The 13,961-nt window shown below is 46.0% G+C and overlaps 1 protein-coding gene across 1 annotated transcript in view; it reads right to left on the bottom strand.

Annotated features, from left to right (window-relative positions):
* STK4 (serine/threonine kinase 4) overlaps positions 1-13,508 on the bottom strand; it is a 163,195-nt gene extending 149,687 nt beyond the window's left edge. The window contains exon 1 of the mRNA XM_073608038.1: positions 13,310-13,508. Within this exon, the coding sequence (XP_073464139.1) occupies positions 13,310-13,344 (35 nt within the window). The 5' untranslated portion in view covers positions 13,345-13,508. The remainder of the gene's footprint in view (positions 1-13,309) is intronic.
* Between the last annotated feature and the right edge of the window lie 453 nt (positions 13,509-13,961).

A 13,961-nucleotide genomic window follows, 5' to 3' on the forward strand; every position in this document is an offset into this window, starting at 1 on the left:
TCCGGTCCAGGTGACTTTTTGATGGCAAGCTGTTCAATTGCCCTTATCACCTCTTCAACTGTGATCTCCTCTGTCAAATTCATCAATGGGACATCTTCATCATTTAGACCTGGAGTAGAGTCCAAAAAGCTTTCCATCTTGTCACGGTCAAGCTCTTTCCTCCCAAGAAGGTCAGCATAAAAGGACCTCACGACCTCCAGAATCCCTGACCTGGACTTTGTCAAGGAACCTGTACTGTCCTTAAGGCCAACGACCGTTTTAACAGCTACACCTTGTTTGCAGTTCTGGTAAGGGTCAGGCGAGTGGTACTTCCCATAGTCCCTCTCCAGAACCAAAGAGGCATGCCGGTCATATTGACACTTCCTGAGAAGGAGTTTCACTTCGGAGATTGCCCCAGGATCTCCTCCTCTCGAGACAAGAATATCCAGCTTCCTCCGTAAACGTTGGTAGGTCATGTATTTATTAAACTGCTTTCTATTGGCTAGGCCCCTGAAGAATCCTGCAATCCTCTTTTTGGTCAGCTCCCACCACTCAGCCTTGCTGCTACAAAAGTCCAGGATGGTCACCTGTGCCTGAAAGAATTCCTCAAAGGATTGTCTAACATGTTCTTCCTTGAGTAGAGTCGAATTCAATCTCCAGATGCCCTTGCCCCTCTGAGGGGCGTCTGAAGCATTCAGGACCACAGATAGCATACAGTGATCAGAGAACTCTACTGCCTGCACCACTGGGGGTGAGAAAGCAGAGGTCTCCTTCAAAAAAAACCTATCTATTCTACTCTGACTATTACCTCGATGAAAGGTGAACCCAGTGTCATCCGGGAGGTGCTTAATGTGCACATCCACAAGACCAGCATCCCTAACCATACTATTTAAAAAAACGCTATCATATCCCAGCCTGTCCTTGAAGTCCTTCCTGTCCTTGGGCCTAGTTACTGTATTAAAGTCACCTCCAAAGACCACTTGCCGGGATGTAAAAAGAAATGGCTTGATCCTTGTAAAAAGGCATTTCCTGTCCCACTTTGTGTGCGGTCCATAAGCATTAATTAGGCGCAGGTCCTGCCCTCCCACAAGGACGTCTAAGACCATACATCTCCCAATCTCCACCTCAATAACCCGCCGGACAGTTACCATGCCGGTTTTAAACAACACCGCCACACCGCCGTAAGGCTCGGCCGCAAGAGACCAGTAAGATGGACCATACCTCCACTCTCTCTTGGCCATATGAATATCTGCCAAGGAGGTGAGCCTAGTCTCTTGCAAAAATAAAATTTCAGCATCTAATTGGCTGAACAAAAAGAAGGCCATAGAACGAGCTCTTACTGACTTAATGCTGGCGACATTTATTGTCACCACTTTTAATGGAGGGGGAACCGCCATTTGGGTTATTGGGTGGTTTGCTTCTTAGCTCCCCTCTGCTGCTCATCACCAGAAGCCTCTCTCTTTCTTGAGGCCGCCTCAAACTCCATTTCGGAATCAGAACTTCGCTCCGAAGAAGCTCCAGATGAAGAGATATCCCAATTAGAGGACCTATACCGGTTGGAGACAGGCACTGGAGCCTGTTCCGTCCTCACCATCTGCTTCTTCCGCTTCCCAACCTTCCTTCTCTCCTCCAGGTACTGCAGGTCAGCTTCAGAGATGCCCTCATCTCTTACTTTTTTCTGTGAAGTCTTTACAGAAGACTTCTTTACAGAGGAAGAAGCAACCTTTTTAGTACCCACTACCACTGCTGGTGGGGGGGGTGCTCCCTTTGAATCAGACTTAGGAGGGGTAGACTCCTGGGGGGTAACTGACTCAGGGGGCACAGACTTGGAAGGTTCTGACACAAGAGGAGAGGGTACAGTAGGCTGGGGGGAGACAGATACAGATACAGAAGGAATACTTACAGACACATGAGGGGTGGCCACAGGAACTGGAGAGGGATCCTGAGCAGGACCAGGGGAGTCAGTCACCGCAGAGGAGGATGGTACACCAGGGGCCTCACCCTCCATCCTGTCCAGCCTTGACATGTCATCAATTACCTCCTTCTCCATATTGTGCCAGGCTTCAGGACATCTGCTGTAGGGGTGGCCAAGGCGCAGGCACAGGTTGCACCTGATCATTTCGGTGCAGTCCTTAGCCATATGACCCTGACCTCGACACACTGAACATATCAAGGCTGAACAGGAGGAACTCAAATGCCCCTTTTCTCCACAGCGGTGACACAGCTTCGGCTGACCAGGGTAAAAAACAGTCATCCTATCCCTCCCTATAAAAGCTGAGGAGGGCAGGTGACGGACAACATTCCCATCCCTGGCCAACCTGACTGTAACTGACCAACCCCCAGTCCAGATGTTACGCTCATCAAGGATTTTATTGGGCTTGGTCAAAACCTCCCCATAGTTCCTTAACCAAACCTCTAGATCCCGGGCAGGGACACTCTCATTAGTGAGGATAATTGTGATTTTTTTTACTGTAGACCTCTGAGAAACTGCAACTGGGGCCAGACCTTCCCATTCAGGTCTTGACCTGCAACAAGCCTCATATCTCTCCCAGAACAGGTCAAGACCCTCTGGCCTGGTGAAGCTAACTGTATAATCCCGGCTCCCAGCTACGTGTATAAAGGCATACAGATCATTTGCCCCAAAACCCATCTCTAAAATCATGTCCACCACTGCACGCCGTGCTGGAGGGATCGCACCACCTTCCCATTTCAGAATAACAACATTACGTCTGGGACCCCCAGCAGAAGCCAGAGACCCAAGACCAGATCCTGGGGTGCTCAAAGTGGTAGCCTGTAGGGGAAAACCCCGCTTGGGGGCAGAGCTACCAGGAGCAGAGCGTACCACCTGAGCAAAGGTAAGTTTTTCAGGGCCAAGGCCCCACACTGAAGTCATAGCAGTCTGTACATTACTATTATTATTCACTGCTTGAACGGAGTTGGTAGGACTGTCCATCACACTTGAACTGGGACCATTGTTCATCACACTGGTACTGGGATGATTTTTATCAGTCACACAAAACTTCACATTCCCATCAGGAATAATCACAGTTTCTGCTGCAATACCAGCTGTCTCCTGAAGCTGTGCTGTAGAGTCCTCAGCAGCTGTGGGGCAAACAGCTTCAGCTAAAGGGGGGTTAATAGGCTCTGCTGAATCTTGTAGTTCATCTGCAGGAATGTCATTTTTTAAAAGCAAACTTTGCTGTACTGCAGCATCAGCAGGCACAGCATTGCTACAGATAGGACTAGCAGCCTGACTCTCACTGGGCACATTGTCTGTATCAGTCACAGTGTTGAATGCCACAAAAATTGTTTTATCCACAATATGGGACTTGACAGGCTTTACCTTGTCAGGCACATTGTCTGTAATGTCCTCATCATTAAATGCCAGCTGATCCCCCCGCATAGGAAACTCCATTACCTGGATGGCCCTGAGCATGCCTCCTGAGTCCTGGGAAGGCATGGGGCTGCTTACCTCTCCCTGAGGGGGCAGGGGGTCAGAACTGGGGGTCTCCTCCTCCACCTCCATCTTTGTCATCCTCACAAATCTTTTATCGTTACAAAACTTTTCTTTAAATGGCCCATCTCTGCCTTCCATCATGGCCACAATGGTCTCCTGGTGTTCCACCCGAACCTTGGCCAGTTGGATCTCCGGATCCATGGATCCACGTTTCTGGCTATGCAAGCCCTCACGTTGCCTTCTCAGGCGCTTCAGCTCCGCTCTGAGCTTGTAGAGCTTGTCTCTTTCCCTATTCACGACCTTAATCCCGGCCACCACTCGCTCCCGGATGGCCCCGGAACCTTCATCTTCACCAGGGGCAGAGAGATCACCAACCATGGGTTGTATAGGGGCAGGTATGTTACCTGATGGCCCAGGAGATGGCTGAGAGCTTCCAGCAGGAGAGGCCCTGCTGGCCTCCATGGCTTCCCCAGAAAGGGGCCAGGAGAGCTGGGATAGATTTCCTCACCAGTCCCCTCTCACACGGATCTGCAGCAGCTCCAGAGAGACAGCCTCCTCCTGACACACCTGTGCTCCAATGATGGGTGGGGCACTATTCCTCCCACTGACACCAATGATGGGCACTATTCCTCCCACTGACACCAAAGATGGGGCACGATTCCTGCAAATGACACCAACAATGGGGCACTATTCCTGCAATTGACACCAAAGATGAGGCACTATTCCTGCAACTGACACCAAAGATGGGGCACGATTCCTGCAACTGACACCAAAGATGGGGCACGATTCCTGCAACTGACACCAAAGATGGGGCACGATTTCTGCAACTGACACCAAAGATGGGGCACGATTCCTGCAACTGACACCAAAGATGGGGCACTATTCCTGAAACTGACACCAAAGATGAGGCACTATTCCTGCAACTGACACCAAAGACGAGGCACTATTCCTGCAACTGACACCAAAGATGGGGCACTATTCCTGAAACTGACACCAAAGACGAGGCACTATTCCTGCAACTGACACCAAAGATGAGGCACTATTCATGCAACTGACACCAATGATGAGGCACTATTCCTGCAACTGACACCAAAGACGAGGCACTATTCCTGCAACTGACACCAAAGATGAGGCACTATTCATGCAACTGACACCAATGATGGGGCACTATTCCTGCAACTGACACCAATGATGGGGCACTATTCCTGCAACTGACACCAAAGATGAGGCACTATTCCTGCAACTGACACCAATGATGGGGCACTATTCCTGCAACTGACACCAAAGATGAGGCACTATTCCTGCAACTGACACCAATGATGGGGCACTATTCCTGCAACTGACACCAAAGATGAGGCACTATTCCTGCAACTGACACCAATGATGAGGCACTATTCCTGCAACTGACACCAATGATGGGGCACTATTCCTGCAACTGACACCAAAGATGAGGCACTATTCCTGCAACTGACACCAATGATGGGGCACTATTCCTGCAACTGACACCAATGATGGGGCACTATTCCTGCAACTGACACCAAAGATGAGGCACTATTCCTGCAACTGACACCAATGATGGGGCACTATTCCTGCAACTGACACCAATGATGGGGCACTATTCCTGCAACTGACACCAAAGATGAGGCACTATTCCTGCAACTGACACCAATGATGGGGCACTATTCCTGCAACTGACACCAAAGATGAGGCACTATTCCTGCAACTGACACCAAAGATGAGGCACTATTCCTGCAACTGACACCAATGATGGGGCACTATTCCTGCAACTGACACCAATGATGGGGCACTATTCCTGCAACTGACACCAAAGATGAGGCACTATTCCTGCAACTGACACCAAAGATGAGGCACTATTCCTGCAACTGACACCAAAGACGAGGCACTATTCCTGCAACTGACACCAATGATGGGGCACTATTCCTGCAACTGACACCAATGATGGGGCACTATTCCTGCAACTGACACCAATGATGGGGCACTATTCCTGCAACTGACACCAATGACGAGGCACTATTCCTGCAACTGACACCAATGATGGGGCACTATTCCTGCAACTGACACCAAAGATGAGGCACTATTCCTGCAACTGACACCAATGATGGGGCACTATTCCTGCAACTGACACCAATGACGAGGCACTATTCCTGCAACTGACACCAATGATGAGGCACTATTCCTGCAACTGACACCAATGATGGGGCACTATTCCTGCAACTGACATCAATGATGGGGCACTATTCCTGCAACTGACACCAATGATGGGGCATTGTTTACATCCACTGATGTCAGAACATTTTCTACTCCCACTGGCCACACTCCGGCCCCCCAATGTCTGAAGTCAGTAAACTTTGCCCTTTGTTTAGAAAGTTTGCAGATCCCTGGTCTAAGGCACTGAAATGTAGTGGTGTTTGCTAGGAGAGCATATGGTGGTCACAGTGTAGTAAAGCAGCATTTGGTTAACCCGCTAACAGTAATATCAGTGTAACCACTCGTCTGTCACTAAAGTAACCATTTGTTCTTCTCGGCAGCTCTCTACCGGGGTTTCTGTAATAGATGGAAACATAATTAGCCCATATCTCACTTTAGATTTGTCTTAGCATATGGCAAACAAAAGCAGAACTGATGGAAAGTTGCCCAATTGTGTCTTGCACAATGACGGCTAGAGTTACCAGAACACAAATGTCATAGCAGCTACACAGGACAAGTCTCATCTCTCTTCTACAATGCAATAGTGTCAATGAAATAAAAGGGGCTGACTTTCTGATCTCCGATTATGACAACACATCCTGTATCATTACTCCTACAAAGCAGCCATTTACTGGTTGTGTGAGAACACCGCAATACAGAGCAAAATGCATTCTTGCTAACATGGTTTGATTTACCATATACATATGTTACTCACAGAGCAGACTGGTCAAAAAGGAGCTAAAAAACTAAAAGATAATTAAAGTATTACATTTTATAAAAATACATTTATATTAATATCATTTTAAATATAATAATAATAAATATATAACACTGATTAACGGTGCACTCCAGTTTAAGAATGGATGCTTCGGCATTTCTTGGTCCAGAGGCAACCTGTACTTTGTCCTTTAAGAGCAACGCAATAGGTTTGCTTTAGCCCCATTGCTGCCCATTTATTTTTACTACTGCAGAGATCGGAAGCACAGACAGCAGGAGGGGAGAGTAATCAATGTTTTCATCGCAGGACGCAAATGAATGGAACATTTCATTGTGGCATTTAAGGTGGGTTAATTATGAAGGTTAGGTTTTAGAGGTTAGGATTTATTTTAGCGATTTACATAGTTTAAGGATCGGGGTTGAAGTAAACACTGAACTGTGCCGATTCAGGTTTGTTATCATTTCATTTTTTATATATATATATATATATATATATATATATATATATATATATATATATATATATATATATATATATATATATATATTTTTTTTATATATATTATTTTTTTTTGTATTATTATTATATTTTATTATTTTATTTTATATTTTTATATTTATTTTTTATATATAATTTCATTTTTGCTATAAGGTGCAAGTTGCAAAACATTTGTGCACATTATGGCACACTTTGCTCCCCCTCCCTGATCTGCCACTTGGATCTTCTTCCAGACTCCATCTAAGTCTGGACTTTTCAGCCTTCTCTATTGGTCGACCATGGGTGACATAAGATCTGAGCACAGGTGTTAGTTTGTCCCATTAACCATACTAGCCCCCACCCCATCTTTTTTATTTTTAATTAACAGAAATGTTATTAAAAGCTTAAATATTTGCAAGCAAACAAAAATAGAAATAACCATGTGGGTACCATCCACAAACAATCATATTGTGGCATTTAATACCAAATGTAAACTATAAATTAATAAGCAACAGTAGAAGCCAGGGCATGCAGAAAAAAAGCAACAACCTTGTAAACATCCATGTTCAGTAAGGCATGTCCATCTGGTGCATAGTGGGTAGGTCTGTGATATCACGTCGCCAGCGTAAGGAAATATAGGTAGGGGACATTCCCAGAATGCCTAGCCATCCAGCTGCCAAATCTAATGGGCACAACCCAGCCAAGCTGACCAGATTTTTTTCAAATTTTGCTGGGCATCCTCTGTGCTGATAAATAGTATGCTCCATCCTTAGGGTGTCCCCCATCTGTTTAGCCCACTCACTTAGGGTGGGCGATGTATCAGACTTCCAGTGGAGTAAGATAAGCCTGCAGGCCTGGCACAGGACTCTCAATATGACCTCTAAATTCCTGGAGGTCTATAGGGTCTGACTACTCCCGTCCAGTAGATATGTAATTTGGGGCAGCTCCATAGTAGACGTATGAGGTCCCCTGTGCTCTCTCTGACATCTGCTAGGTGTGGGTTCCTAAAGCATACCCTTTTTAAAAAGTTTTAATTATTTAATTAATTTAAAGGAGTATAATGAACTTGTAGTAGAATGTATAGTTGGGATAATCACTGTGGGTGATTTACTACTTCAATACCAGGCACCAACACCCCCTTCCTGCCCAAGCCAATTTTCAGCTTTCAGCGCTGTCGCACTTTGAATGACAATTGCGCGGTCATGCTACACTGTACCCAAACAAATTTTTTTATTATTTTGTTCCCACAAATAGAGCTTTCTTTTGGTGGTATTTCACTGCTGGGGTTTTTATTTTTTGCGCGACCGAAAATGTAGAAAAAAAAAAAAATTTCTTTGTTTCTGTTATAAAATTTTGTAAATAAGTAAGTTTTCTTCTTCAATGATGGGCACTGATAAGGTAGCACTGATGGGCACTGATGAGGTGGCACCAATGAGGTGGCACTGATGAGGTGACACTGATGGGCACTGATAAGTGGCACTGGTATGCAGCACTGATGGGCACTCATAGGCGGCACTGATGGGCACTAAAAGGCTGCACTGATGGGTACTTATGGGTGGCACTGATAGGAGGCATGGACGGGCACTGATAGGTGGGCACTGATGGACGCCGATCGGCTCTCCTCTGCTCGCGTCTGTCAGACGCGAGTGAGGAAAAGCCGATAAACGGCTCTTCCTGTTTACATCGTGATCAGCCGTGATTGGGCATGGCTGATCACGTGGTAAAGAGCCCGTCATAGGCTCTTTACCGAGATCGGTGTAGCAGTGTGTCAGACTGACACACCACACCAATTCAGTCTCTAGTCACGCACAGCACCCTGGGCTTTACCTGCATGGTAGCCTACCTCCAGACTTACATATGATGAGAATAAACAATGATGGCAGGCAGGGAAAGTTTGATGACAGTACAGACATACAAAGTCTCTTCTGCCATAAAACTACCCGCTACCGTTTTTTAAACATGTGACTTCGGTTCCACTTTAAGGGTATTTTTGTACTCAACTTTTGGATTGTAAAATGATTGTGTAACATTTTTTTGGCTTTCCCTATGTGTACATTTCACATGCATCGAAAATTCCTGCGTCCCCAAAAATTGATAGAGGCAAAAAAAATAACATACCATCTAGTAGCTAGTAGGGGAAGTCTCCAGTTGTTGATGGAAATATATTGTGTAATGACTAGTTGTTATCTAAGCTTAAGCAAGCAAGAGTTTTTCTATGTGGCATAAGCAATAAGTGTCCATCATCCTCAATTGTTTAGGTGGAAATTTGGCCAGAATGCTTTTTTTTAGCTTGGATAAATTGAAGGATTAGAACCTCGGTTGGGTTTTTATTGCTATCTTAATACAATGTTAAGGAGATTTTTCATCACTCCCTGCGACCCTGTTTTATTGCATGTGATTGGATAATTGAACATCACATCAAAAAAATGCTCAGCCTAATTTCCTGCATAATTTGTAATGTGTAATTGATTTTGTCATATACACTAATACCAACGGGTCAAAAATATATATCATGGCACATGATAAACAAAAAGAAAAATGTAAAAGGTCAGTCCTACCAAAGCTCATATTTCAGTTATGAGTGAAAACAAAACTGATATCTCCTCTGCCGTCTCTGCAGGCCACGGAGGCTTATAGTTTCTACTGCGATTCAATAGTTCTTTAAAAACAAAAGCCCAGGAAGTAAAAAAGAGAACTAGCAACGCCGCCCTTCTCTGAGCTATAATCAGAGTAGCAGCACTGTACTGACTGCCACTGTACCCGAGTGCTGCCTGGCACTGTACTGACTACCACTGTACCCGGGTGCTGCCTGCCACTGTACTGCCTGCCACTGTACCCGAGTGCTGACTGCCACTGTACTGACTGCCACTGTACCCGAGTGCTGCCTGGCACTGTACCCGAGTGCTGACTGCCACTGTACTGACTGCCACTGTACCCGAGTGCTGCCTGGCACCGTACTGACTGCCACTGTACCCAAATGCTGCCTGGCACTGTACCCGAGTGCTGCCTGGCACTGTACGGACTGCCACTGTACCCGAGTGCTGCCTGCCACTGTACCCGAGTGCTGCCTGGCACCGTACTGACTGCCACTGTACCCAAATGCTGCCTGGCACTGTACGCGAGTGCTGCCTGGCACCGTACTGACTGCCACTGTACCCAAATGCTGCCTGGCACTGTACCCGAGTGCTGCCTGGCACTGTACTGACTGCCACCGTACCCGAGTGCTGACTGCCACTGTACTGACTGTCACTGTACCCGACTGCTGACTGCCACTGTACTGACTGTCACTGTACCCGAGTGCTGCCTGGCACTGCACTGACTGTCACTGCAAACGAGTGCTGATTGTCACTTGTACTGACTGTGACTGTACCCAGGTGCTGTCACTGTACTTGAGTGCTGACTGTCACTGTACTGCCTGCCATTGTCACTGTACCAACTGATACTTTTACTGACTGTACCCAAATGCTGACTGTCACTGTACCAAATGCTGATTTCCACTGCACTGTCACTGTACCAAGGTACTGACTGTCACTGTACCAAAGTGCTGTCTGTCAATGCAGCCAAATACTGACTGCCACTGTACCCGAGTGCTAAGTGTCACTACACTTATTGCCACCGTACCCAAGTACTGGCTGTCTCTGCAATGACCGCCACTGTATTCAAGTGCTGAGTGCCAATGTTTCAAATTTGTTTGTTAGGCACATTGGTTTCCCCTTAAATCCAGTGTGTTGTAAAGCACTGATGTACGTTGCATTGCCTTTAGGCAATACAGGTCAACATACATAACAATGCACGTCAATATGCGCAAACGTACACAAATGCAAAACAATATTGTTTGTTTTTGATGTGCAATTATAGAGCATGGGATAATGTGTTTTCATGCGCTCTTTATTTTTATTTTATTTTAGCAGAAATGTGCATTAAAATGCATAGGTGTGAATCTGGCCTAACAGAAAGCAGGCCTGTGATCACCAAAGTAAATAAAATAGCATTTTACCTAAGTGGTTAGTAAAAAAAATGCAGAGAGGAAGCTAAAATTATCGATGTTGATTAGTGAGAACAAAGCTATATTGAAAGAAAGCTCCTTAAAGCGGAACTTCAGTCATTTTTTTCAACTTTCCATTTATTAAATCTGCTGCCCTTTTTGTTTTAACTTTGGATAGTAAAACATTTTTTTTCTGCCCGTAAATCCCTTATACAGCCACTTCCTGTGTCTTGTCTGGTAAAAAGCCTAGGCTTATGTCATCATGCACAGCCCTCTCCCTCACTATTGTGAGAGTTTGCCAGGAAGGGAAGGGGATGAGTCATAAGAGGGCCAATGAGGGCTGCAGAGCTGGAGGTGTGCCTCTGTGTGTCTGTGTAAATCCAGGAAGTGAACAGGCAGCGGCTTCAGCTGCCCACAGTTAACATGGATGCAGCCATCCATTGCAGACTCAGTGGAGGGAGATTTCTGCAGCATATTTGGCAAGTACAGAATCACAGTATATATAAAATAATATGCAAAGTGGTTGCAGGGAAGCTTCAGAATGGCAAAGATGTTTTTATTACAAATTATTAGAGCAGACTGCAGTTCCTCTTTAAATTGGTGGTGAGAAAAATACCCTTTACAAGGTGGTCAGTGGGAGGAAGAATGGCTCTAAAATGGTGATTAGCAGAAGGCAGAATCCTCTACATTGGTGATGAGGAGCAGAAAGTTTCCCTGTTACATTGGTTGGCAGTGAGAGGAAGAACTCCACCAACATTGGTTGTCAGGGGGAGGAAGAACTCCACCAACATTGGTTGTCAGGGGGAGGAAGAACTCCACCAACATTGGTTGTCAGGGGGTGGAAGAACTCCACCAACATTGGTTGTCAGGGGGTGGAAGAACTCCACCAACATTGGTTGTCAGGGGGAGGAAGAACTCCACCAACATTGGTGGTCAGGGGGAGGAAGAACTCCACCAACATTGGTTGTCAGGGGGAGGAAGAACTCCACCAACATTGGTTGTCAGGGGGAGGAAGAACTCCACCAACATTGGTTGTCAGGGGGAGGAAGAACTCCACCAACATTGGTTGTCAGGGGGAGGAAGAACTCCACCAACATTGGTTGTCAGTGGGAGGAAGAACTCCACCAACATTGGTTGTCAGGGGGAGGAAGAACTCCACCAACATTGGTTGTCAGGGGGAGGAAGAACTCCACCAACATTGGTTGTCAGTGGGAGGAAGAACTCCACCAACATTGGTTGTCAAGGGGAGGAAGGAGGGGGCGCCCAAGGGCGCGTATGGGGGTGGGGTTCTGGGAGGAAGTCAATAGATGCCCTCCCAGAACTGGACGACCACGCTGTAGCCGTCTTTCCACTATAGCGTGGTTGGTAAGTTGTTAAGCCTTGACATGTTAGCTATTAAGGATGAGCTCAGACGTGTTCACTACCACACATGCAGAGCCCGCCAGGAAGTTGGCACTGTGGAGCGCTAATCACAAGCAGTGGGACATTTCCTGATCCGCGTCTGCAGAGATCGGGAAATGTGTCACTGCCTGTGATTAGCACAGTGCCAACTTTCTGGTGGGCTCTGCATGTGTGGTAGTGAACAGGCCTGAGCTCATCCTTATTAGCTATCTATATACTCGGTGCACCCTCACCCTATATGTTTTACCCAAAATAGAGACTATATTGTATCTGTGGGCCCCAAAAGTATCCTTAGTGCATTTCATTTTTTCCTGACATTTTGCACTTGACACACCCTTGTGCTAATATTACGTGATATAAAAATTGGTAGCTACCATCATTTTATTCTCCAGGGTGTCTGCTTTCAGAAAATATATAACGTTGGGGGGGATGGGCCTCATTCACATATATGTGAGGCTGATTATGATTTCCTGCAGGGGGTTCAGCACAGTCCCATTCTAATCAATAGGAGGCTGATGGCAGCGCCTGCTTGTGTGTAATCGAATTTGTGTCCGATCGGCCAATGCAGACAATCTGATGTCCCTCTCATAGTCCATTGATAATTCCTTCATCCCCCATGACCTCAGTACAGATCTGTGTCCGGGGGGATAGTCTGCAAGATGCAGAGCATTGCACCCACAACTCCCTCATTAAAGGTGGAAAGCTTTGCAGGCTGCAATGCAAAAAAAATCAAATTTTTCACAATATGGGTGTATTTATTATTATTATTATTATATTTATTATTATTATTATTATTATATTTATTATTATTATTATTATTATTATTATTATTATTATTATTTTGCAAAAGGTGAAAATCACCTTTAAAGTTTTGTCTATGACAGTCCCAGCTGTGTGCTCTCACCCCTAGTACCCGGGTCCTGTATATATCTGTATATAGAGCACACAGCTGTCCATCCACTACTATGGAGAAGGGACCCTACAATACAGAGCTGGCACTCCCCTCCCCCACACACAAACTTCTCTATGCTGTTGATGTGACAAGGGAGTGTATGGAGACCTCCGGAGATCGCACAGATCTTACCTCCTCGGGTTGTGCCGCATCTGGACGGTGTCCATCCCTCGGGGTCCTGTGATGGAGGATCGGACCTCCCCGGTACTGGTCCCGATCTACATACACCTGATCGTACCGCCGATGTGCTCCGTCTGTGCTTCTCCCCCCAATACACACTGACAGCAACACAGCTACAGGGCAACGGAAGTAGGAACAGGAAGCGGCTGTGTACACCGACATGTGTAATGTGTCATCATCACTATCACTGCTACTACTACATGTCACTATCACTACTACCCCCATCATCATCACTACTACTACCCCCATCATCATCACTACTACTACCCCCATCATCATCACTACTACTACCCCCATCATCATCACTACTACTACCCCCATCATCACTACTACTACATGTCACTATCACTACTACTACCCCCATCATCATCACTACTACATGTCACTATCACTACTACTACCCCCATCATCATCACTACTACTACCCCCATCATCACTACTACTACATGTCACTATCACTACTACTACCCCCATCATCATCACTACTACTACATGTCACTATCACTACTACTACCCCCATCATCATCACTACTACTACCCCCATCATCACTACTACTACATGTCACTATCACTACTACTACCCCATCATCATCACTACTACTAC

This window comes from Aquarana catesbeiana, linkage group LG12 (genome assembly GCF_042186555.1).
Source record: "Aquarana catesbeiana isolate 2022-GZ linkage group LG12, ASM4218655v1, whole genome shotgun sequence".
Classification (NCBI taxonomy): domain Eukaryota; kingdom Metazoa; phylum Chordata; class Amphibia; order Anura; family Ranidae; genus Aquarana; species Aquarana catesbeiana.